We start from the raw sequence: 25,220 nt of genomic DNA, 5'->3' as shown, positions 1-25,220 counted from the left end.
AGCAAACTGGATTACACCTCATTATTCTCGTGCATTTATTCTCTACATTTCTCCCCGTCTCTTCCTGTTTGTCAGGAGAAGAATGAGCGTTACCTCATGCTTTTCCCCCATGTCCTCCTCATGCTATCTCCGAGCCCCAGGATGAGTGGCTTCATATTCCAGGTCAGTAATGTTACACTTTAAAAGACTTTGTCCTTAAATATTAGTGGACGGAAGCTTTTGTGGACATACGGTGCTTTTTAAAATACGTGTTTCGTCTCTGCAGGGAAAACTGCCCTTGGCTGGCATGATCGTAACAAAACTAGAAGACTGTGAAGCCCATAAAAACGCCTTTGAGCTCAATGGTAAGACTATATGATACGAGTAAAATGCTGAAGTAATTAGCTTGCAGACAATGCCTTGAACAACACTGTCCCTGCAGGTACAATGTTTGACCGTCTCCTGGTGATGTGCACGAACCAGCAGGACCTGCAGGATTGGGTGGACCATCTGACTAGGCAGATCAAACACACTGCAGCCACAGCGCCCAGCCACAAACCGCTCACTGTTCCCTGCCACACGGTCAGGAGCTTATGATCGCATCACATGCGTTTTCTTTCTAATCATTTGCACCCAGTGTGGAGTCAAATACGTGGGCTGATTTCTAGCTGACTATGGCTCCTTTAAATCAATAGTGGTTCTTAGAGAGGTTGGCTTGCATAATGTCTAGCAATCATTTCAAGTGCCTATGCAGGCCTTTGTAAAGTGGCTTATTTCTTTCATTAGAATAATGCAAAATTACATTTAATGAATACAAATGCAAAACAATCAACTTTATTGGTAGAATGTAATAAAAGTGACTAAACAATCAACAATGTTGATAATTTTTCTACAATAGGAAACTGCATGTTGTTAACTTTATTATGGCAGGAAGTAACTATAGAATATGGGACCTTATATCAAGGTTTGGTTTTAGCTGATGGAAAACTGGGAGTATCATGTGGAATGTGGGAATTTTTTTAGTCCTCACCAGCAGGCTACTAATTTACATGCAACTTATACTGCCAGGACCTGAACTAGATTGTAGATTTTACATTTTGTTCATTCATGTTGCCTTTCTGTTGCACTTTTTATTAACTTTTTACTCCACTTAACCAAAAAAGTAGCACTGAGAATTAAAACTTAGTGCCATGAGCATGACAGATTGCATCTCAACAGTAGTGGTAACACAATATACAAACAACAGTAGAGACAAAATGTCATGCTTGTGCATTAACTCAAAATGAAACAATAGACTCATACAAAAAACATTCAAATTATTTGTCATCATGGCAGCTTAAAACAGAAGCAAAATCATCAACTATCATATAGACAGTCAGTAGTACCTGACTCTCCATCATTAACTGAGATGCATTTCAATGAGGCCTACTGGTTTTCTGCATTTTGTTAAAGAGAAGATAAATGAACAATGTCTTCATTTATTTATCACATGCCAGTGAGTTGGACAGAAGAACAGTATGGACAATGTAGATGGCATCTTTGCCATTATTGTTATTAAGGGGTAATTGTCATGGAGAAAACGAGAACTGTCCATTGTGAAATAAAAAGAACCAAATGTTTTGTTTCCTCAGCTCCCATCTCACCCCCTCACCCCATCCCGACATGCTGAGGGGAGGGCCATGACAGTAGCTCCTACCTATCACACCCTGCCTCATCCGTCCTCCCATGGGACATCCCACAGCACCATGATGTGGGGCCCACTGGAACCACCCAACACCCCCAAACCCTGGAGCCTGAGCTGCTTGCGGCCTGCACCACCACTACGGCCCTCTGCTGCTCTCTGCTATAAGGAGGTGAGGGACTGTGTTTTTTAATGCAGGTCGAACACCTTTGTGTTTTTTTAATGTATAAGTTTCACATACAGTTGTCTTCCTTTTTGCTCTCCACGTGCAGGATCTCAGTAAAAGTCCTAAAAGCGTGAAGAAGCTTCTTCCGAAGCGCAAACCTGAGCGGAAACAGTCTGAGGAGGAATTTGCCTTGAGGAAGAGTATGTTTAAAATCTTCGCGTTCAATTTCTTTCACTCTGAACAAATAGTTTGACACGATGGGAAATTGCTTACTTTTTGTTGATACTTCGAATGGATTATCTGCTGAGTCTAGCTGTACATTTAAACGTCCAGTATAAAGGCCAGTAGTTTATTCCCCAAAATGTTCCAAGTATTATCTTAATGTTTTTACAGATGCAACGGAATCATTTGTTAAAGCTGCAGTCTGCAACTCTTTTTCAAGCATAATGCCTGGAACTGTCCGGGTATTCTGAAAGTAGTACATTAAATACCCCAATACAAAAAAAAATGAGTTCTCTAGGTCCCCTATATGTCCCGCTAGGTCCCTCCAAAGCCAGCAGGTTTGTTTACAAAATTGCAGACCGGACCGGTAAAAGGTAACCAATCAGGTTACTAGCTGGGCTCTGCTGCCTGTCAATCACCGATTGTGCACACGCGATACAAGGTAGGCTCGTCCCCACGGTTATTTATCTAGACTATTGAACTTCATTACGGGCTAGTCTACTTACTGTGTCTTCCATGATCGCAAATGACAGGTGAGTTGACGTGCACGAGTTCTCATGTGTTTTGGTGGGGCGGGACAGGAAGTTGAATAACTTTTTATTTTTCGGTTAAAAAATAAGCATTTCTTGCATTTTGCGACTACGGAGGTCACCGTTTTCAACTTCAAGCGTTCTGATAGATCATGTAAACTCTTAAAATGCCAAAAATTAGGACTTTACGTATGACAACAACAAATCCTGCAGACTGCAGCTTTAATGTTAAATGTAGTGTTATTGAGAACCTGAAGATCACAAACATTGATTTTATATTCATATACTGTAAATACATATATATATATATATATTTGTATATATGTATATACAGTATGTATATTTGCATTGCAAAGAGATTCCTCTGGATTCTCTTAATATTTTAAGTGATGTTAAATTGTATTATGTACCATACGAAGCATGTGAATACAAAGGCGTGTTGTCCTTCTCAGGTACAGCTGCTCTGGAAGAAGACGCCCAGATCCTGAAAGTTATTGAGGCATACTGCACCAGCGCCAAAACCAGGCAGACTCTTAACTCTAGTAAGAAAAGGCTGAATCTTACTCATACATGTCAGTGCACAAAGAAAGAGAGGCCCATACTGGTGCTTGCTGTGTTTGTAGTGGCTTTACCTGTATTCTGTACTCAGCACCTTTCTTTAACGCTGGTATTCTGAACTGATCCTTCTAACAGTATCTTCTCTTTCTGTCTCTCCTCCATTTTATCCGGTTTACCTCGAGTGCCTTTCTCATATTGTTGTTTTCCCTCATACTTTCTCCATCCGCCCATCCTCCATTTGTCATTGCTTTTATGATTTACCATTTGTTGCATTTACGTACGCTGCTTCCACTCCCCCCTACCGTCTCCTCACCTCCCTCGACCACCATCTCCTCCCTCTGCATTTGCTACATCGCCGTGAACCTTGCCTGCCCCCGACCAGCCTGGCAGGGCACTGACCTGATGCACAACCACGTGCTTGCTGACGTTGACCAGTCCTGCGTAGAGTCGCTGGGCCGCCGTAGCAGTGTGTCTCGGCCAGAGCTGAGCTCTGACCTTTCGGAAGACTCTGACTATGACTCCATCTGGACCACCCACAGTTACAGGATGGGGTCAGTGCCGCGCAAGAGCTGCATCTCGCACCAGAACTAAAGAACGTACGGCACTGCCAGGCTGTACTCTAATGTAACGTATAGTGCGCTTACCTCTTATACCTTCAACGTATTAAAGAAATAGATTTTTTTTTATTTATCTATTTATTTTCTATTATATTTGTTCATGTTTTGGTTAACTTATTTGTTTAATTTATTTTTCAACAGTCTGAAGATGTTTTAAGCATTTCCCTGTTGCCTTTGCCACTTTCCCTTTTATGTGCCTCCTATCTTTCTGTAGTTGTCATGCAGTAAGTGTTAGGTAATTGTTGTTCATTTATCTTGAATGTGACCACTTCCCTTATTTGACCATAAATCTGGTGGAGCGGATATTCGGGGGGGGGATTTTGGAGTAGAGTATAGGGGAGGGAGAGATGGGGACTAAGCTTTTCCTGTCTGATATTCAGATGCAATTCAGGACAGACTGTATTCAATTTACAGTGTACTACTTCTCTTCAGTATGTCTTTTTGGAGCATGTATGCTCAAACATAGCACAGATGCTACACAAGCAGGCACACACGTGCCTGGACTTGTGACTTATATGTCAAATATAAATACAAATTTACAACATTTCATATCATTATGCTTTCATTATTTGTAGTTGTACTCATGCTGTCAGCCCTTAGCAGAACAAAAAAAAATTAAACATACCCAGAAAGCACTCAAAATCCTTGCCCATTAGTACGAGCCCATTCTTCATCTTTTGTTGTAGCTGCAGCAGAGACGGGAAATAATTACACGCTCTTCACTATCTACTCAAGGGTTACCAACTGATAAAAGGCAGTCGACTAAAAGAGTTATATTTAGGATCTGTTCATCCATTGAAAATTAGACGAAGAAAGAACACAACTGTCTACAGTGGTATGTAAACATGTTAATAGTTTGGGGTTTTTTTGGGCATTGCAAATGGAACTTAACTCCATTTGTTTGCATCAGGTCAGAAGCAGAGAGTAAAAAAAAAAAAAAAAAAAACTACTAATAAGACTAGATATTATTACAAACCCTTAACCTCCTCAACTGTAATAACTCCCCTTATTGCATCATCTCTCTACCAAAATCCTGATTAACATAGAGCGATGCCTCTCAGTGTCACAAGGTTGCATCTATACTATGTTTGAAATCTTTCATTAATTAACTTTTGAAAACAGACTAAACCCGTTACAACCCTGTTATACAATTTGAATGTCTTCTTTTAATAGATATGTCTTCTATGGTAGTTATGGTCATTTTTTCGGAAATATTTTTGAAAATAATGCCCTCTGGCCTAGTGTTGCATGTCAGATCGATCCCACTGATCTATTTACACTGAAAATTATCTTGAAGCAAAAGGAAGATGCTTCAGTTATTTGACTTTTATCTCCTTTAGCACAAGATTCAACAGAAAAAATACAATATAAGACCGTTCCACAATTCCTTGCAGCCACAACATTCAAATGTATGCCTAATTATTTTCACACAGCCTTACTAATTTGGAGTCATGCAAATGTAGATTAGGACACCTTTTTTGCACATTTTTCATTGAGGTCAAAGAAAAACATTACATTGACATTGCAACTCCAGCCTAAACCTACAAGGATGTGTTGATGTCAGTCTTATTATGAGACTAATAGGGTAAATAAGAAAAGTGTGTCTGTAACTACTGCTATGAGATGGTATTGCGCGATAAGAAAGTAAATAACACTGACAATTTGATCCATTTAGCGTAACATAATCCACAGATATCCCACGTCACAACAAACTAGCACCTATGCTAATTCCTCATGAGCCACACCAGCCTTTGCTGGCTTGTGGGACTTCCCCATTATATCTTGCATTAATAACTATTTTTATGAAGAAGTATTTTTCCAGTGTTGGTGCGAAAAGTACAGGTTGACATCCTCTTACAGTAAGCAAAGTGAGCAAAATAAGGAATATATTGGTCCATGTTACAGTTTTAGCCGTTTCTGAAAAATATTTATTTAATGTACGTATAATTTTTGCATACAGGCTTTTTTTTAAACCCCATTAAATTCTGTAACTCAATGTTTACAAAACGATCCCTGGAAGAATCAGTTTATCTTTTTTTTTTTTTTTTTTAAAAAACATTCTATGGGTCTTTATCAAAGTTTACACTTAAAATATAAAATGAAATGTTTGAATTATTTTGCACAATCATGTCACGGGCCAGTGGGAGGGGGGGTTGGAATTGGTTAAATTCAGTATTTTTTTGCCATCTACCTGGAGTATGTATGATATAATCCTGAAGGTAGAATTAAGTATTCAGTGTTACTGTAAAGTGAATACTCATTTGTTGTGTAAATGCCTTACCTTCAGTGTTTTGATAATGCTGAAGGTTGAAAAAAAGAAAAAAAAAAAAAGAGAGAAACATGTGACTGCAATTATACTGGAACATGTCTATGTGAACTACTCATTCAACCTCAGAATGCTGTCAGTGTGAACTTAAAATATAAAGAGCACATAATGTCCCTTTCTGTAAATACTAGTTGTCTTGGAGCCAAAAAGGAAAATGAAACAAAAAAAATAATCCATTCCACCTTCTATGAGTATTTGAGCTGAGAATATCACTGTCCTGATATCATGTGCTATACTTTGTGACAGGTGTATTCTGTGGTTTATAAAGTCAAACTGTGGGACAGGCAGGGTAAAGAGACTATCTGTCTTTAACCAACCTCTGTGTGCTCTAATGTTGCATTCAGTTCACACATGATGTGACCATGTCTTATCTGCAGACGGCGCCTTCAGTGTATTTGTTCTACACTGCTGAATTGTTCAAGTCCCAAACGCTGTATCATGAGTTTTGAATAAATCTGTCATTTGATAGACACTGGCGTTCTGGTGATTTCTTGTTGAAGACCTAATTGTGTTTGATCTATTTCATTTCAGTGTACTTTCCTTGCCTTTCATTTCCTTTCACTATCCTCTGACTCTTGTTTTGTGTAGAATCTGGGCTGCGCACGACTAACACACTACTATTAGCAACCCATTTGCCTCTCTTTAGATTGTTGTCTGGCAAAGTAATGGCGTAATAATGACTGACTCATTGTGCTACAAGGTGAGACAAAGTAATGTATCAGTTGTTCAGTGCTCTTCTGTTTTGATGTAGGGCCGCAAAGGGAGACAGGGCTGCATATGATCATCCCTGGTGAGGAGAAAGTTCTTTGGAGAATCCCAGTGGAGGATCCCAGTCGTAACGGACAAAGTGCACTGGAAGAAAAGTAAGATGGCAAATTCATCTCCATTTCCTACTTCTCCCTTGGCCTTTAAAGTCGTAGCTTTTACTTCATTAAATTGACATGTAACTCACATGTAAAAAGTAAAAATCAACATCCATGATGTATTTTCATGACTTGGCCATTTCAAAACATGTTTCTTTCTTCACCTTTAAAAGCTCTTAGGTTACTTTCACTGTATCTTTAGGCTCAATATCCATCTGCAAGCTCTGATGCTTTTGTTTCTGAACATAAATTATAGCTTTCTACACTTAAGGATTCATCATATTACCTTAATTAGCAGCCAAACCATCAATAAACACCAGTAACCCAATTCTGCCAGTAGCCGCACATGCCATCACACTGCCGTCAGCATATTTGACAGATGATATGGCGCTTTGGATTATGAGCTTTTCTTTTCTTTCTTCAAACTCATGTTTTTCCATCCTCTTGGTACCAATTTTTCTTGGTATTATCCTTCCAAATATTTTCATTCAGCTTCTAATCAGGGCTCAATTCATGAGTGTTACCTATGGTTTGATTTCCACTAAATGTGCCTGTTGATTATACAATTTGAGAATAATTTGCCAGTCTCGTTGAATGTGCTCCTGACATCTACAGCCGTCCACTCTGGGGGTCCTTTGACGTCTTCTGGCCCTTTTGGTGCTGCGGAGCTCGTTGGTGCAATCCTTTCTTTTGAATGAACCAAATTACTGATTTATCTGCTCCTAAAGTGGCTGCTATCTCTTCCTACATCTCTTTAATTCAACTGCTTTTAGCCCTCAGGCCTTCTTGAAGCTCTGTAAACATATTAAGACAAGTATTCTTAGATATTACAAAGGTCACACCCCGATAACACATTTGATGATAATTGAATAATAATTTTCCATCAATTGAAAATCCTTTTAGGAAACATAACCTAAAAACAGTTTTTATGAAACCTAATGCTGGCACTTTTACATTCAATTAAATTAAGTTCAATTCAGTTTAAGACAAAAAAAAAAAATCACAATAAATGTCATCTCAAGACAAAGATACAGTCCAATTCAAGCAAATTAGAATCCCATTTCATTGTAAAATAATGAACAACATAATTCAATCAAATCAAATTAATATTCATTCAATTATGGGAGGGTGCCCTTCTGCCTTGACCAGCTGGGCCTTGAGAGGACAGGAAAGAGGGGAAAACAAGCACCATGACACCAGAAACACGAGTGAATGACAACAATACGTGGAGAGCAAAGAGAGCAGAGTGAGGAGATGTGCATCATGGGAGGTCCCCCAGCAGTCTAGGCCTATAGCAGAATAACTATGGGATGTTTCAGGGTCACCTGAGCCATCCCTAACTATAAGCTTTATCAAAAAGGAAGGTTTTAGATGGGATGAGAGGGTGTCTGCTTCCTGGACATATACTGGGAGCAGGTTTAGAGAGGGGCCTGATGACTGAAGGTTCTTCCTTCCATTCTACTTTTAGAAACTCTTGGAACCACAAGTAAAGCTGCTTTCTGAGAGCAAAGGGCTCTGTTTGAAAAATATTAAACTATGAGATCTTTAAGATATGATGGAGCTTGGTCATTAAGAGCTTTGCCTGAGGAGAAGAATTTTAAATTCTATTCTGAATTTTAAAGGGAGGCAATGAAGAGAAGCTAAATCTGGAGAAATATGATCTCTCCTTCTAGTTCTCATCAGAACTCTGGCTGCAGCATGTTGGATCAGCTCGAGACTTTTCAGAGAATTTATGGGAAGTTCCAAAAGTAAAGAATAACAGTTTTCCAATCTTGATGTAACAAATACGTGGATCAATTTTTCTGCACTCTGAGATAGAAAGTTCCTAATGTTGGCAATGTTAAAAAGGTGAAAGAAGGCAGTCCTAGAAACCTGTTTTATATATGGGTCAAAGGACAGATCCTGGTTGAAAGTACTAGAAGCCAAGGAAATACCATCTAGAGTAACTTTTTACCTAGATGGTTTCTTCCTCAAGTGCACGGGTCCAAAGACAACAACTTCAATTTTGTCTGAATTTAGAAGCAGAAAATTCAGAGTCATCCAGCCCTGTATGTCTTTGAGACATTCTTGTAAACCAACTGATTGGTTTTAGAAAAAAAATAAATTGTTGTGTGTGTTCAAAGCAAAATTACACATTTAAAACTCACGTCAACATATTAGTCTAACAGATAATAAGCTTCTTAAAACTGAGCTAACACACCCATATATACACTCAATTAAACTGCAATGGATCTAGGTGCCCTGCACATGCTCAAAAGTTCCATCTTTTTTTTATTTAGAAAAACAATACAGCTAAAGTGTAAATTAATTCAGCTGAACTCCCAATAAAAGCTCATCTTCTTCAACTGTTTTCTTGCGTCTGACGGCTAACAGCTGTTGAAATTTTCTTTTAAAATTAGCCTATTGAGACAAGTGTCAGCTTGCGGTCACTTAAAGCATTTCAAGACTGTCCCTCTGCTCTAAAAAAGATCCTATTTTTATTACCGCAGTGTCATTAGACAAAATCTTGAACATTTTCCTCATTCAGTCCACAGCAAATTCATCACAGAGTCCATTTGAGAGCTTTTATTTCATTAATTTGTCACGAAATAACATTGAAACTGCTTTCCCTTTGTACTAAGGTTAAGTCTTTTAACAACACTTATGCATGCAATGCCACTGACTGACTGATGCAAATTTGAATGTAAATTTAATCTTGTTGAAGGAGCCTGGTGGACGTGGTGTACGCCCTGCGAGATGAAGTTCAAGAGTTGAAACAGGTGAATGTGTGCTGGTTTTTCATAATGGATCCTAGATGATCATAATCATGTGACTTACTGTACCTGACGAGTGAATTGAAGGACAAATTAGCTTCGATTTGAATATATGAAAAATGATGGGCTTGTTGTATAATATAATGTCTGTATTGTATGAACAAAGTTGATTAAAATATGTGTGTTATCATAGGAGATTTACATTGTTCCGATGACAATGTCACTTTAGGCTAAGACAGTAAATGGTTTTTTTTATATAATCTGTTCCACAACACTCGACTTACACGACTATTTACCACGACAGGACAATAAGAAGATGAAGAGGTCATTGGAGGAGGAGCAGAGAGCGAGGAAAGACTTAGAAAAAGTTGTGAGGAGGGTGTTAAAGAGCATTAATGACTCGACGTGGGAGAAGACGAACCTGTGAAGCTCGCATTCACATCCATGAGCACTGAGAAAGAAGAACGTGCAAACTATGTGTGGACTTGCTTGCACTATGCAAAATGCATGCACTTGCATACATAAGTTAAGGCTGGTTGTGTGGTGGAGATAAAGAGTGCATATGTAAGCTATTAACTGTGTGTTTGTTTGAGATGGATGTCAATGTGTACTCTAAGATAAGTGTTGTTTTGGCCACTCTGCTTAATAGACGGGCTTCGCTGAGCTGTAAAGCTGAAGTGCTTCGACCATCTGTCCCACAGTAACATTCCTTGAGCACCAAGGTGAGCCCATCATCAAATGTCCAGGGCTGTGTTCAGGAAGAACGCTAACAGGAGAGACCTGCTATCCTTTTGTTTAAAATGTAACAGGAACACTGTCTAGTGTTACATAAATGGTACTTTAATAGTGTTAGTGGTCAGGCTTTGGACAAGTCTGAACTTGAACCATGGCATTTCATAACCTCCTTTGTGTTATTTAATTTTTCATGGAATGATTTTTGCAGGGACCTTTCTCAGACATGGGCTAAGCCTGATGTTTCTTTAGTCTGTAGTGAACCTCGTGCCAGGAAACCAGTCTTTTTTTTTTTTTTAATGCCCCCCCCCCCCCTTTTTTTAAATCTTTTTGTCATCTTTGTTGTTTGACCACTAAGCAGTTTGACATTCTTTCTGGGTATCCCAAGTGAATTGTACAAATATTGAACTCTTACTGTATAATGTAAATGCTGCTAAAAGATGAGCCTTTTCCTTTGGGAGAAATAAACAAGTTCAATGAAGAAAGACTTTGTATAGCTGCTAAATATATCCCAGCGCCATAAAGGATGAAGGATGCTATGCTCTCTTTTACACACTGATTCACAATCAGAAAAATGAACTTGTGCTCCACAAACAAGTGAAGCCCTGGAGCCCTTCAGAATTAAGCACGCCTCACTACACTCAATGACCCTGGAATCGTGAACCCTACCAAAAAGGCAAAAACTTGGGGTACAGAGCCTTAACCGTAATGATCAAGTTCAAGTTTATTTTTCAATTATCTCAAGCAGCACAGACTAGACTTAGAAGTCTCTCTCTACCTTTAAATCTATAAATCAGTCTCCATATTTTCTCAGCTTTACGCTATTTTTTCTTTTGTCAACTTTTTCGCCCAGACAGGTAGGACTCCTTACTTTTGACACTACCTGCACTTGACTCTCTTGGCAACTCTGGAGCAGTTTGATCACGTGACAGATGACATTTTTCGGGGCAAGCCGTTTCTGTTCGGCCGCTGCTTAATTGCAAACCTCACCCGGAGTCCCGCTGTTTTAAGTGTTTATCACGTCTAAAACCTTCTTCCACAGTTTATTTACTTTAACCTACCCGAGGAATAGCCGGAGGAACATCTTCCAGGTCTCCATCTCCGCTCATCACTAAAGGTCCTCATGGAGCGGCCATGAAAGGCTGCTCTTCATCACCAAGATAAGTGAGAGCAGTGTTATTTATTGTATTTACATTTAAGCGCACTACGTTCAGTATGAATTCGGAGCATTGAGACAGCTTTGTGTTTGTGTTCAGTTCACGCCTGTGCTAAGTCTGAGTTTGAGGTTTTTGCTCACTCAGAGTCATTTGCAAAAGTCTGGAGCAGAAGGGAAGACACACGTGCACTTAATTACAGACGCGGGTTACATTAATTACGCCATAGTCGTACCGTTAACTGACGCGTCAGCGTCACAGACATTTATCACACCTGTGCTAATACAATGGAAAATATCCGGTGTTATATGATTAATATTATGGCTGTTATGTTTGTATTTTGCAATTTGAAAAACATCTGGTCCAGTAGTTAACAAATGTTTACATGTTTAAGCCAGGAAATATTTAACCTTTAGGCGTCCAGAGTGCATGGAGCAACTTATTTGTTTGTTTGTTTTAGTTATTTTCTCATTGTGCTTTGGGTTACACCAGCTCCTGGCAGAAATATCTTACCTTCTATCCTTAAAGTGTTGAAATGTTTGCAAGTGAAGATCATCTGGTGCTGGTTTAGCTGAAAATGGCCCAAGTCGAGCTGAAAATGGGGTGGGAAGAGTTAGCAGTTAGCTATAAAACCAAAAAAAAACAAAAAAAAGACTTGGCATCAGTTATCTGAGTTGGCATCAGTTATCTGAGTTAGTTTTTAACCCAAGTGCACCAGCATAAAAGCCAGACTACCTCAGAACACCTGTATTGCTACCATGGCTGTCATGTCATACAACCTGCTGCACAAAGTGGATTTATCAATCTTGTTATGAATGTTAAATGTAATGTACATTATCTGCATGTATATGACAGAGTTCTGAATCTCGATTTGAATGATTGACTACAACAATGAAGGATTTGCAAGGTGTGATCTAAACAGTTATTAATCAGTTAAACCAGTTTAACTGTTTTTTGATTGTAGAAATAGTAAGAATGGCCCTCAGTGGCATGTTACATTAAAGGTAGGGTAGGAGATCCTGGATTTTGAGTCCAGCGAAGCTGCATTTTGAAAATACACAGGTAAAAAGTCCCAACCCTTTTCTTCACTTTCCCCCCGAAGGCACGCCTCTAGAGTACATGAACGCGCACGAGCACGAAGGTCCACGAGCGCTGTTCTGACAGCAAGCATCGATCGTTGCCGTATTTAGTATTTAGTTTATGCTAACTATACGTTTGATAATGCTAGGTGCTAGCCAAGCTGGCTCTAGTTTAGCTTCCTGCCAAGCTTCGTTCACGGAGCAGGGTACGCGCACAGGGGGAAGGAGGGGGAAGGAGGGGGAAGTAGGGGGAGGGGGAGGGAGGAGCAGATTGCAGTTTGATAGACGGCATCAGAATCCAATCATTGTGAACGGTCCGTTCACAATGATTGGATAGTGTTTTTCCTAGATTGTACGTTCTAGAGGCCACTAAAACTTTTCATATTTGTGTCAAAACTTTTAATTAATTGGTTGCAATGAGGGTGTGAAGAGTATTTCAAGCAATATGTAAAAAAATGTTCCAGAAAAAGATCCCCTACCCCGCCTTTAAGCAAAAGTGCAGAATTTAAGAAAAACATAGCCTGATATGGCTTTGTCATTGATTTCATCTTGTGAGTGTGTGTGTGTGTGCCACCTCCTTTTAAAACAAGCAGCCTGTTGAATTCTATTGTGTAACCAGGTAATCATGACACGCTTTGTGGAAAAGATTATCCTATTCTGCTTCTGGATGAACAAGCACGGATGTCAACCTTTTCATTGTGACTGTCACCTTGTCCAGTCGTTACTAAGGAAAGCGTTGGCCTTTTGTTTCATGTTGAATATTGCCTTTATGGGAACAAAGGCACAATTCGCATTCATTCTGTGAGGCAGATCTTTGAAGATAAAGTCGACTGTCGCCACGCTCTGACCTTGCTGGCTTGATTCTATAAAAGATTTTGGGTGGCGCACTGCCACTTAGTCCACAACAATGAACCAGATCGTAGAAAATTGCCTTTGCCTTGATATTAAGTTTAACTGGATCTACGAGGCCTAGTTTACACCTGATATTAGAATGTGTCTAAACATGCATCTTGAGTGACCACTTGTGATGGGGTCTAACTTCCTTGTCCCATATTCAAGTAAATACGTATATTATTCCTGTTTGCGAGACTGATTGTGTAGATTTTTCAGGCAGCGATGTGCTTCCTGTGTCTATTCTGCTGTAAATGACCTGATTAGGCTGAGAATGTGAGCAGAGTGGGTGGTCTTTGAATGTGCCCGAGAACACATTCATGTGCGCACTGCTAACAGACCACCTCAGAATGTGCTACACCTGTACCTGGAGCTGCTCTAAACAGATTTCCTCCAGAATAGATGTTAATGCCAACTGTAAAGCTGTTGTTCCATTCAAACAGAATGCAGCTAACATTGGAGTTCCAGCTCTTTTAATTCTACTCCATCTCCACAGCGACAGACTTGAGAGCCTTCTTCTTCCTGTTGAGTGATTTGTTGGTGAGAAACTTACTAAATGAGAAGACAGACGCATATTATCTGGGTTCTGACCTGCCCCTCTTCACTTCCTCTGACTCTTTCTTGCTACCAGGACAGAGTGACAGCTTGTCACCGTGGGTGCTCCACAATACTGCTCAGACCCTTCGACTATTGTGGAGTTCAGAAAAAAAGCACCAAGGTCTTCTTCTCTCTTTCCTTCACTCCTTTCTCTCGAGTCTCAAAGCAGAGAATCAATCAGCTGTACACACACATCCATACACAAGACTCATTTCTTTTCCCTTTCCTAGTCTATTCAGCAGCCAGTGATCATTTAGACTTGACATGTATTGTGAAAAACTGAGCTGCTTTGCCTCTTTCTTTTTCTCTTTCTTTCACTCCTTTCTCTTTCAACTGTCTGTCATTAATGTCCAGGTCTTACAATATACGAAGGGAGGAGAAGAAGAAAGCGAAGAGTGAGGGATGAATTGATGGATGGGAGGATAAGCACTCAATGTCCTTTCTTTAAAGATTTGTTATTGTACAGTACTGTCTCCCAGTCATTTTTGGTTGGTGTTTCAGTCTGAAAGCCCATCCACGTGCTCTTTTGTATGGGAAAGCAATAAGGCCCCATTGAATGAAGCTGAATGGACCTGCCATCCTTAGGGGCTGAGGCCTGAGGACTCCTATTCTTTAGCCCCCAATCTAATTGGAGCTGAAATGAAATGGAGGTTTCTTATGAAAATAGGCTTTGTTTGGCCGCAAGGCTGGTAATTCATAAACAATAAGCAGGGCTCCATTGTGTAGATAATAATATATTCATGCCGCTGGAGATGGGGAGAAGGCAAAGCGAAGGCTGGGGATATATAAGGAGGATAGGCAGAGACCGCGATGGAGAGTGGAGGGATAAGAGGAAGGGGAGGAGAAAGACGAGGGACTAATAGCAAATAGTGGGTCAAAGAAAATTGGTAATGGTTGGGTAGAGGCAGAGGACTTAATAGAGGAAGTGAAAGGACCAAAAGTGAGTAGGAGTGGAAAGTGAGTGGGAGTGAGGGAGGTGAAAATGATGGGAATAGGTGAGATAGACAAGATAAGGATGAGGCGAGGAGGGCGGGAGATTGGGGAAATGGTCCTGAGTACTTCTAAGTCTACATGTGACTGGTTTGGCAGTCGTGGGAGAAGGCAAGTGTGTGAAAGTGTCATAAAATGGAATAGGTTGGGCAGTCAGCCGAGAGTGGTGGAGCTGATAGAGTGGATTGCTCAAGTGCAGAGTTAGAGCAGAGCAAATACAGTCGGTGTCTAACAGGCGAGGGGGTGAAGAGGAGAGGAGACCGGTGTGTCTGCGGTGGTATAAATCTGACAGGAGGGCTTTCACTGCCTGGAGATGGGAGGGTTGCTGAGAAAAACAGGTGAGCTGTCTTGCCAGTTTGCTATATCAGTCTACGCAGATTATCTCTCACTGTCACTGTGTGTAATTGTGCAGGTCGAGCTGCTTCTCTGTGGTGATCTTCAGTGGAGTTTACTCATGCTTCAAGAGGGAGAGAGTTGTCGGCAGGACCAAAAGAGTGTTGGACATAAGTGCTCTAAGGAGTTGCAGGCTGACTGAAGAGACTTTGCTTCCTGTATCTGATCAAAGCCGCTGTCTCAGTTAAATGCTTTTAATGTTTCTTTGGGGAGTGATCCCAACAAACTGACTGGTGATTGATCTGGATGCTTCAGGACAACAGTCCTGCAACCTTGACTTCCAGTTTTCATACTTTTGTGTTCAGATTTTCTGGAGTGCAGTACATTGTGGACAAAGTTTTGCAGGAGTGGAGGGAGAGGATATGAAGGATATGAGGATATGGGATTTTAAAATGAAGAGAGATGGTGAGTAATTTCTAAAATGGTACTTTATGAGTGGACTTGAGCTGAATTTCTGTGTGTCTAAGTTGGCGTCAGTGTTTGCATGCTCCTGCGCTAATAGGCAAGATTTTATTTGCATATGCACACTTCTGTTTGAATGACAAAATTCAAGGGAAATATGAGAAGTTACCCAAATACTTTGAATGTGGTTCACAGTCACCATAATATCTCTGTAGTTGTAAAGTTTTCCATCGACTGTAAAACTTTGTATGAGTTTGGAAAGTGGTAGATGTACTAGAAACGCTCATAGGTGTTAATTTACCTGCCTGTACTAATGTATTTAAAAGGCACACAGATTTGTGCTTGTGTATGAGGTCATCTGTCTCACAGCACAATAATTCATTTCAGTTGAAATAACATAATATAATCAGCCATCACTTCAGAGGCAATTTGTCATTTCACTTTATATCTTTAAATAATGCCCAAAGCTATTTTTCAACGAATTGTTTAGGTGGTGAGATCAAAATGTTATAAGGTCAAAATGAGTGTTAATAATTAAATGCTTTAACATCCTTGAAATTTGATCAGCCTCCTTCTCTGTTGTTTGTGTGATGTGGCTCTATTCACCAAGAGGTGGTGGTATTAACTTGAACCCAACCATTGTAATTTGATGGCACCTTACACTGTAGTTTTGCTTTGAGCCACTAGATGTCAGCATTTATCAAGATATGTGCCAGAGTTGCCAGCGCCTATTGACCGAAATTCAACATAAACTAAAGTGATACCTTTATAGAAACATATAAACCCACAATTGTCAGTAATGCAAGGTCAGTCGTGTTTTCTTGCTAATGCTCTATCAGAGTTTTAAATGTTTTAAACATGATGCTACTTTCACTGGCCTGATGTCAGCAGGGAGCTTGGTTATAAATCCTTGAAAGAAAATCAGTCTGCGTTATGGATGTGGCTACGAACAGATTAGGCTGTAAAATGTTTTGTTTAATAGCACGTCCAAATTAAGGTTATGCATTTATTCTTAATCACATGGTTACTCCCACCGCGAGATGGCAATCATGCATAATGAAAATCCTTTCAGCTATCTGTGTGTGTGTGCGTGTGTGTGTGCGTGTGTGTGTGGACGTGCATGTTTGGGCATGGAAAGGTCTAAATGTATTTGCTCTCCACATGCATGGTTTGCTCTTGACAAGATGTCTTTACATTCTTATGTTTTGAGCTTGTTTGTCTTCATCTTTTGTGTGTGTGTGTGTGTGTGTGTGTGTGTGTGTGTGTGTGTGTGTGTGTGTGTGTGTGTGTGTGTGTGTGTGTGTGCGTGTGCCTTTAGCGACCTGGCGAATTTATTTGTGAGTACAGCTGAATGTTTCCCTGCTGGAAGTCATCGTTTGTTTGTGTTTATTTGCATGCACCAGAGTGGTTGCTGGCGGTGTCGGTCACTACAAGTGGCTGGCATTCGGTGCCTGTTAATCAGGCTGCGGGCAAACTGGGTGGCAGCGTTTCGAATGGTTTGCTGGAGATTATCCCAAAATTATCCATGAATTATCCCACAGAATTACGCCATTCCAGTCAGGCCTTGTCCATTGATGGAAACTGGGAAGAGGGAGAGTGTTGGACCAAGACATGTGCATGTGCACATTGTCAGGGAGAGATTTGGACAGAGCAATGTTGTTGTCTATGTCATGAATTTCTGCGTGTATGAGTGTGTGAGCGTGTGTAATGATTCTGGCAGTGTTGATACATTGGGGTAATGGAGCATGTTAATCCACGTCAAACAGCTATTTAGCACTAGATTTCTCTTGTAAAATCACTAGTTACAGTAAGAGGAAGGAAGGAAAATGAAACCCATCTTGCGACCTGCTGGCATGTTTTTCACTCGCAGTTTCTCTGTGTTTTGCTTTCCAAAAGGCAAAAGGTCACAAAAGTGGGCTCAAGTCTAATGCAGCAAAAGTTAAGCGTTTAGCCCTACAAAACTAAACCGTCATCTAATTACTGAAATCAGGAACCGATGGAAGTGTGAATAAAAGTTCATGAAAATAAATTTGTTCCATGAGCTACAGGTTTTCAAGCCTGTTTGACCATTGTATTGCAGACATTTTTTTTTTGCTGCTGTCACTTCACATTGCTCTATCATTAAAGTCTGGGTACATAGGAGGTGTATGGCTGTTGTAGCCCCTCAGGGATGAATAGTGCTGGTGAACCTCTCTGCGATAAGTGTTCGGTAAACGGGTCAGCAGATTGTCCTCTGGGGCTCAATCTGAGCTATTTTCCCTGACTGAGAACACAAATTATCTTCTGTATTCATTCCATAAACAGACCACCGGTGGCGCAGACTCAACATAGTTTGTTGTGGCTGTGTTTGCATGCTCAGTCTCTGTTTTTTTCTTGTGCTTTGGCTGAACACAGAACTGCTCATACACAATATAGGATAACGCATGCTTCTCACCCACTCATCAACAAAGGCCAAATGCAACTCCGCCGAATAGGTGAATGCACATCTATAGCGGATGAGAAAACAATTAGATTTAGAGCAGGCGCAAGTGGAGGACCACAGTGAAGCACGAACTGGTGAGGAGGAGGAAAACGGTAACAGGCAGAGGGGCAAAAAGAGGGAGAGGCGGAGGTGCTGAAAGGTTAAGTACTCTCTCTTTTTTTGGATGCTGTACTTCCTGCAGGGCCTTGTTCCTTGACCCGCTGGTTAGAGGAGAGAGGTTAAAAAAAATTGTGAGCAAGGGAAGGAGGGAGAAAAGGCTAAAGCTGCATGTGAGGTTGCAAGGTGAGAGGTGGAAGAGCTCAAATGGGAGGAGTATTTGCCTCTGACTGATGGGGAACAATTGGACACACAAGCCAGTACGTGCACACACTAAAACCAGAAACAAAAATGGACATTCTCACACACACACATAAACACGCACGCACTTAGAACCACAGGCCCAGCAGGCACATGAACTTCAGTGCAGTTGTTGCCATGGTGATACTCTGAGTTGCTGACCCCCCGACTCCATTTTTCCTACTGCTTGGCTATTGAAAGAGATGATTGACAAGTGTCCAAATGTCAGCCGACCCAGACGGCCACACAGATAGGGGGGAAGGGGAGGGGGCGGCCATTTTATGTTACTTTCACTCACAGGGAGGAATGTCAGTGTGTGTATGTGTGTGCATATATGCACACAGATACATATATTCATGCACTGAATGTCTGGTAAAGCTGAAAAAGTACTTAAACAGCAATCACAACAAATTGTCTGCCCCCCCCACAAGATGCTAACAATACTCTGAACACACACATAATGTAGATGTATTCAAACGTAAGCACACATATCCCGACCTGCACAAAGAGAGTATCCAAATAAAGCCCTTTTGTATACAAGACAGGGTCGTATATTTGGTTTGTCTTTTGAGTTTCACAGATAACCCATTCATTGAAAGGCAGGATTGGCTGGTGGTGGCTGTTTAGTGCTGTGCTGTGCCGTGTGTATGTTTGCACATGCAGCACGGTTCTACAGACTCTACATGAAACCACTTATTTTCATCATCACATTCAATAAACAACATTTTACAGGGGTCTTACACAAACACTTCAATGCTGTCTCACATGAAGAACGCTTTTGCTCAATTCTGAATCTTTTTTTTTTTTTTAAATCTAGATTTCCTCCTGTACCTCCTGCTTTTTTGTGTCCACTCTCCCTTTCTCTCCCTCTCATTGTGTGCAGGCTTGAAGGGATCGGTCTTATCTTGATCACCCACGGCAACACATTAACCTCTCCTCTCTTATCTTTACACTGGTCATTAGTGCCAAAACCCTTAACGTCCTATTGACAAGGAGCCCAGAGCTCTGCATTTGTATGTTTGTATGTGTGTGTGTGTGTGTGTGTGTGTGTGTGTGTGTTGAGTTATTGTAAGTGACATGCGGTTGAGATCTGCTGAGTTGGTGATCTGAGCCGATAACATTATTTGCATGTTGTTTGCTAAAAGTAACTGAGGGTGGGAGAGGGGAAGCGGCTGTAATATTCCTGTACACGGTGTTTGATATCATGAGCCCTCAAATAAAACTGAACAGCCGATAAAACATATTCATGTGCTTTTGTTTTAACCTACATGGGCTCTGTGCATTTAAAACAATATGATTAATAAGGTTTATTTCCCAAATGTATTTACTGAATATGGTATAATTTGCACTAAATGTAGCGAGTATATTCAGCATGAAGTCTGAATGACTCTCTCCTCCCACCTGAAATCTTTACAGAAAAATGTGATAATTCAAAAGCTTGTCATCCGTTTGGCTATGAAGCCATTTAGAAAGGTATTGAGGAAAAATAGAATGTTCTCTCTGTCTCTAATGTGGTATTGGTGCTGAATGGGTTACTCCATTTGCCGCTGATGGTGCATTACACTTCAGCTCAGTCAAACAGCTGTCAACAGTAAGTGTATCGCAAATTAAATCAGCTCACTGTTTCAACTCTTCACACACGGCAGTCACTTATTGCAGTAATGTTAGCTCCTGCTTTTGACATTGCTTGTTCATGGAAAGGGGTTTTGAAATTTTTGGGAAAAGTAAGATAATGTATATTCTCATAAATCCATTCATTCACTGCATTCCACTCTTCAGTCTCTCTGCTATTAGTGTTTTTAATGAAGAAAATGATATTGAATTGCACTTGTTTTGCTTCTGTTAGACGCATGTAATCTCACAACCCCATTCATTCTGACAGAAAAACAAAATCACATTTCTGAAAGCTCAATTTGTAGAGAAATTTAGGCATTTAGTTTCAAGTTAAATGTGTGCCACTGTTTGTCACTAAATGCGGTACTTATCCGTCTGTCTCTGTTTTCTGTCTTGTCCTGGCCCTGTGTGTTAGTGGGGCTGACAATCCAACAGGTTAAAAGAATAATTGCAACTCTATTTACCCCAAACAGCCTCTCCTCTGCACATAATTACATCCACACACGCACACATACACAGACGCGCTGCTGAGGCACACTCAGAGAGTGGTAGAGGGAGAGTCCCTGCACTAATATTTAGGTTGTAATAGTCATGTGTTGGAGTGAACCCTCCTCTTGGCCTCCTCTTCAACGCAAAGCACTGTTAACCACCGGCACTCTCTGAGAGAGGAATACACCCCACATTGACCGCGCTCATTGTACTGGGGATGTCTATGTGCTGTACTTGTGACTGGGTGTGTGAGGTGTTCTGTGGTAACTATATATGTTTATTTACTTTCATCCTTGATTTAATTTCACAAAAAGGATGTTATTAATCTTTAAAGTGTTAACACTGTCTTCTTATTTTCTTTTGCTTTAAATAACGGTTCTAAACACAAGGGTAGTCGGCTTAGAATAAAGTAATGACAAAGAAACAGCATTTTAGAGACATATTTTAAATATGAAGTCTGCATATAACATACTGTATATTATCCACATTCTTCAGGACCTAAGATTGGGTTGTTTGTAATAGATAATTATTCCCTCTTTTTTTTTTTGGTAATGTACTGACAAATAATTGCAGCCACAATATTTAAATATAACATTTTAAGATATAATCTTGAAACATGTATAATATTCCATTAGATTTACTGGAAGGGTTTGTTTCCATCCCTTTGTATGTATGGAAAAGATGAAAAGTACATGCTGTGTCATTGAAAACAATTTGACGGCCATATGCAATATCTGTATACAGGTCAAACTGACAGGGAAACAACCAATCCCCCCCAAAAAAAAGAAAAAAGAGAGAAAAGTAAGGGTTTTAAAAGCACATCTGGAATCAATTATGCATGTTTGCTAGGTTTATTCATGGAGCATGCTGATTTAAATATACTTTGTGTACTGTATATACAGTTATTACAGTCTACTTATATCTCTCATTTGGCATTGATTCATGATGTGTACACTTAAGTGCACATGCTTTGCATATAATTGGTAGGTTAAGTAGATTATTTGATTTGGAAAACAACTTAATGTTTAGGTGCTTATGCTTGCAACACAGCTTTAGTTGAAGCCTCATATCCATCCTTGCGGTGCAATGGTTTCAGTGTGCACATGAGTGGTGCACTGCCTCTGCTTGGACATTGGTGGCGCTGCTGCAGCACTGTGATTAATGGCTGCCGTAGCTATACCATGGATCCACTAACAACCCAGGATTACGTTAGGATACATTATCTAAATACTCAACAAAGTGAAATTGAATTTCGGGGTCCTTCTCCAGCCACCCCTCCACCTCCTGTTCTCATTCTGCTGGTTCAACTGGCCCGCTCTTGGATCCTATTCTCTCCTTATTGTTAAAGGGAGTTGAGCAGGATCCTCTGCTTCTCATCCTTTTTCAAATTGAATCAGTCTCAATTTGACCTTTTATGTTCCAGAATCCGCTACAGATGTACAGTATGTGCTTACAAGTAAGATTTGACACGTGTGTGTGTGTGTGTGTGTTTGTGCGCCCATATGTGCCCCGGTGTCAGCTCGCTTTGCTTACAGTGAAGTGGGAAACGGCATCTCTCTATTTGCCACAGAATAGACCAATTAGTGTTTAGCAACAGAGCAGGAACCCAAGTGAATGTGTCATTGATTAGCAGGATTTGGCTAATCATCACATCTCATAAACTCACCCGTTAATGTCAGCTGGATCTCCTACATTACGCCTCCCTCTCCTTCCTCCATCTATCCCTCTACCTCCTCTCCTTCTCTTTTCAGCTCCCTCTTCCCATCTGTCTTTCCGCACTTGTCTTTTTGCCCATCTGTCTCTGTCTGTCTTCTCTCCTAATCTTTCTCTTTTTCTTCCCTCTTCTCAATTTCTTCCTTCCTCTCTTCCCTTTTTCTTCTCGTGTTTTTCAAGGCTGGAGGGTTTACAGTAGAAGAGCAGAGCGGATGCTGGCTTTCCTGCACGTACATGAGAAGAAGAATCTGCATTCCCGCTTGTCTTTAAACGAAATGGGTACTTTTTTTTAAATTTAAATTGTCTTCCATGAAGTTATTAATTTGTCATTGAGGTTTGACTATGATTGTCATCGAGCTTGGCAAATGTTTTTTTATATATATTTCTCACCTTCTGCCGTTAAAAAACACAAAAAGTACCTCACAGTGTCACGTTTACCTTCAAACATTCAGAACTGTGTTTGACTGTTAAATAGTTTTTTTTTTAAATTGAAAACTTGCATTTGAATTCAAACATTTTAGGTCGAAACAGAGAAGAAGAAAAAAAGCAGCAGTTATTACAAAAAAAATCTTGTTTGTGCTTTAAAGTTTATGTTTTTCTTTATATATCTGTCAGGGATCGAAATCACAAGAGAAGAAATGCATTGTACCAGATTTAGCCACGGGCTAACTTCTGTGGTCCTGCGACAGGTAAACGGTACAAGTACATATGAAATACAAACGCATGTCAAGCGATTGGATACAAATGTAACGTTGAATATTCACAGAAAAGCAGTTCCACCCCCAACTCCAATAACACGTATCGATGCTCCCCTATTTCAAAATATACCATCATTAATCAGTGAATCTTTTAGAGCATTAAAGAATTGTCCACGCATTAATACGAAAGCTGATTTACCAAAAAGCAGAACTTCTTTTAGAGACTCAACCCTTTCCGTGGTGGGGGCGCCATAGGTAAATTTTGGCCAATAATCAAAAGCAAAACATTGTAATTTAACCAAGAAAATATCCCTTCTTTATAGAAAGTATTAATGGTTGATATTCTAAAGGCCTCTAAGAAGTCATTGTTTACATAATTTATTAATCTAAAGATTTAATCCTAATTAACTGATATAATTCTTGTATATGTTAAGCATAAGAAAATTAAGGAAAAGCCTTTGCCATAATGACGAACCTGAAATTATTAACTTTCTCCTAAGAGCGGACAAAAACCCAAAAGATATTCATTCCACTTTTAAGGCTTCACCATTTAGAAGCTTCGACAATTGTTTTATGATCAAATTGATGTTGTTGCTGACAAGTTTTATCAATTAAATAGCTAAGTTAAAAGAAGCTTTTAATATATATATAAAAAAATAAAACCAATAACTGCTATGGCCTCTTTGATCGAAAGTAGTCTCAACGACATGTTTGCTACACTCTTAAACTTAATGTATAGGTAAACTCAGACATGATTGTAACATTTGCTCACTGACATACAGAAAGAAGAGTTGTTCTCAATCTGTTTCATCTTTTTGCTTTTTCGAATAAACCCAAATGGAATTGGTGGTTTAGGAGCTTTCTGTGTTGTGTAATAAGTATTAGTTATCATATTAATTAACATCTGTTCGACACAGTATGGTGGCCAGCTGGGAGCATGAAGGAGGACATGTGGTTTGCATGTAAGTGTGTGTGTGGTTGCGCGTGTGTGAAAGGTTGTGAGGAGGGGGGGGGACTCGCAGTGTTTGATTTGTTGTGTTGCTAATGTGACACTGATTATACAGGTCAGAGTAAAACAAAGCGGTTAGACGTTGCAATGCTAATACAGACGCTTTGATAACAGGGTTTCCGTCTCACACTCACTCGTACTCCTCAAGCGCAGATTGATAGATATACCTTCGTGCGAATGTATACACATGTATGCATTCTTATATGCTTGTGAGAAACACAAGACACACCAACACTCATGGCAAACACAAAAAAAACCTCTCTCAATGACTTCAGCAAACCACACAGAGCCTTTTTTTTGTAAGAGCTACACTGTTGCCATGGAGAGAAGAGGTTAGTGAATTTGACCTATGCTATCATGCTAGCTTTGGTCCCGCAGCTGTAATTTCAAATGAGAGAAAAAAAATATGTGTTTCTCACTGAATTGATTTATCCCTATGTTTATGAGTAGATAAGTGCAGTGATGCTTAGATGGAGGGTTATTTTCATGGGGTGACTCTTTTGTGTGTATTGTGTTTATCTAGGCCACTGTCGATGTAGGGAGTACTGTAGCTCTTTTGCTCACAGCGGGGGCCCTCTTTTTGTGTTTGTGTGTATGGGTTTTCTCTATGTGTGCCTGCGATTTGTTTGTGTTTATGTGTGTGCCAATCTCCACCAGAGGTACAGCAAAGGCATGGGACACATTTTGGTTTAAGAAGAGCAGTGCGTGATCAGACTGCCCTACAGCACTAACAAAATCAATCACTGTTGGATGGACAAAGTAAAAGTGACTAAAAAGCATGGAATGCATTTTCTCTGATTTAGTCACTACATAACCTGTTCCTCCATCTAAATTGAGCCAGTCTTGTGGCATTGGTTGTCCTCCAAATTCTAAGAATTGTGTATGTACACAAGCAACATATGCGAGAACGACAAGGGAGCAAATAGGGAGCCAAGATGTGGTCATC

The 25,220-nt window shown here is 40.1% G+C and overlaps 2 protein-coding genes across 6 annotated transcripts in view; both read left to right on the top strand.

Moving 5' to 3' along the window:
• The window catches only part of arhgef7a (Rho guanine nucleotide exchange factor (GEF) 7a), a 28,825-nt gene extending 17,919 nt beyond the window's left edge, over positions 1-10,906 (top strand). For 2 of the 4 annotated variants that reach the window (XM_075479348.1, XM_075479347.1), the window contains 9 exons: positions 76-162; positions 266-344; positions 422-561; positions 1,611-1,832; positions 1,933-2,026; positions 3,031-3,120; positions 6,831-6,942; positions 9,647-9,701; positions 10,000-10,906. In XM_075479348.1, coding sequence (XP_075335463.1) covers positions 76-162; positions 266-344; positions 422-561; positions 1,611-1,832; positions 1,933-2,026; positions 3,031-3,120; positions 6,831-6,942; positions 9,647-9,701; positions 10,000-10,122 — 1,002 coding nt within the window. In that variant the 3' untranslated portion in view covers positions 10,123-10,906. Of the gene's footprint in view, positions 1-75; positions 163-265; positions 345-421; positions 562-1,610; positions 1,833-1,932; positions 2,027-3,030; positions 3,121-3,518; positions 6,782-6,830; positions 6,943-9,646; positions 9,702-9,999 lie in introns of those variants that run through there. The other 2 variants (XM_075479350.1, XM_075479349.1) reach the window with 2 other exon arrangements.
• A 4,339-nt stretch (positions 10,907-15,245) lies between these two features.
• Positions 15,246-25,220, top strand: part of sox1a (SRY-box transcription factor 1a) — a 96,564-nt gene continuing 86,589 nt past the window's right edge. Inside the window, exons 1-3 of one of the 2 annotated variants that reach the window (XR_012772537.1) lie at positions 15,246-15,476; positions 15,551-15,714; positions 15,837-15,936. The gene's annotated coding sequence lies outside the window, so the exon portion shown is untranslated. Of the gene's footprint in view, positions 15,477-15,550; positions 15,937-25,220 lie in introns of both variants that reach the window. The other variant, XR_012772536.1, reaches the window with a different exon arrangement.

The sequence above is a fragment of the Odontesthes bonariensis genome, chromosome 12 (genome assembly GCF_027942865.1).
Source record: "Odontesthes bonariensis isolate fOdoBon6 chromosome 12, fOdoBon6.hap1, whole genome shotgun sequence".
NCBI lineage: Eukaryota > Metazoa > Chordata > Actinopteri > Atheriniformes > Atherinopsidae > Odontesthes > Odontesthes bonariensis.
Note: the sequence above shows the minus strand (reverse complement) of the source record. Positions and strands in the feature narration are given on the sequence as shown.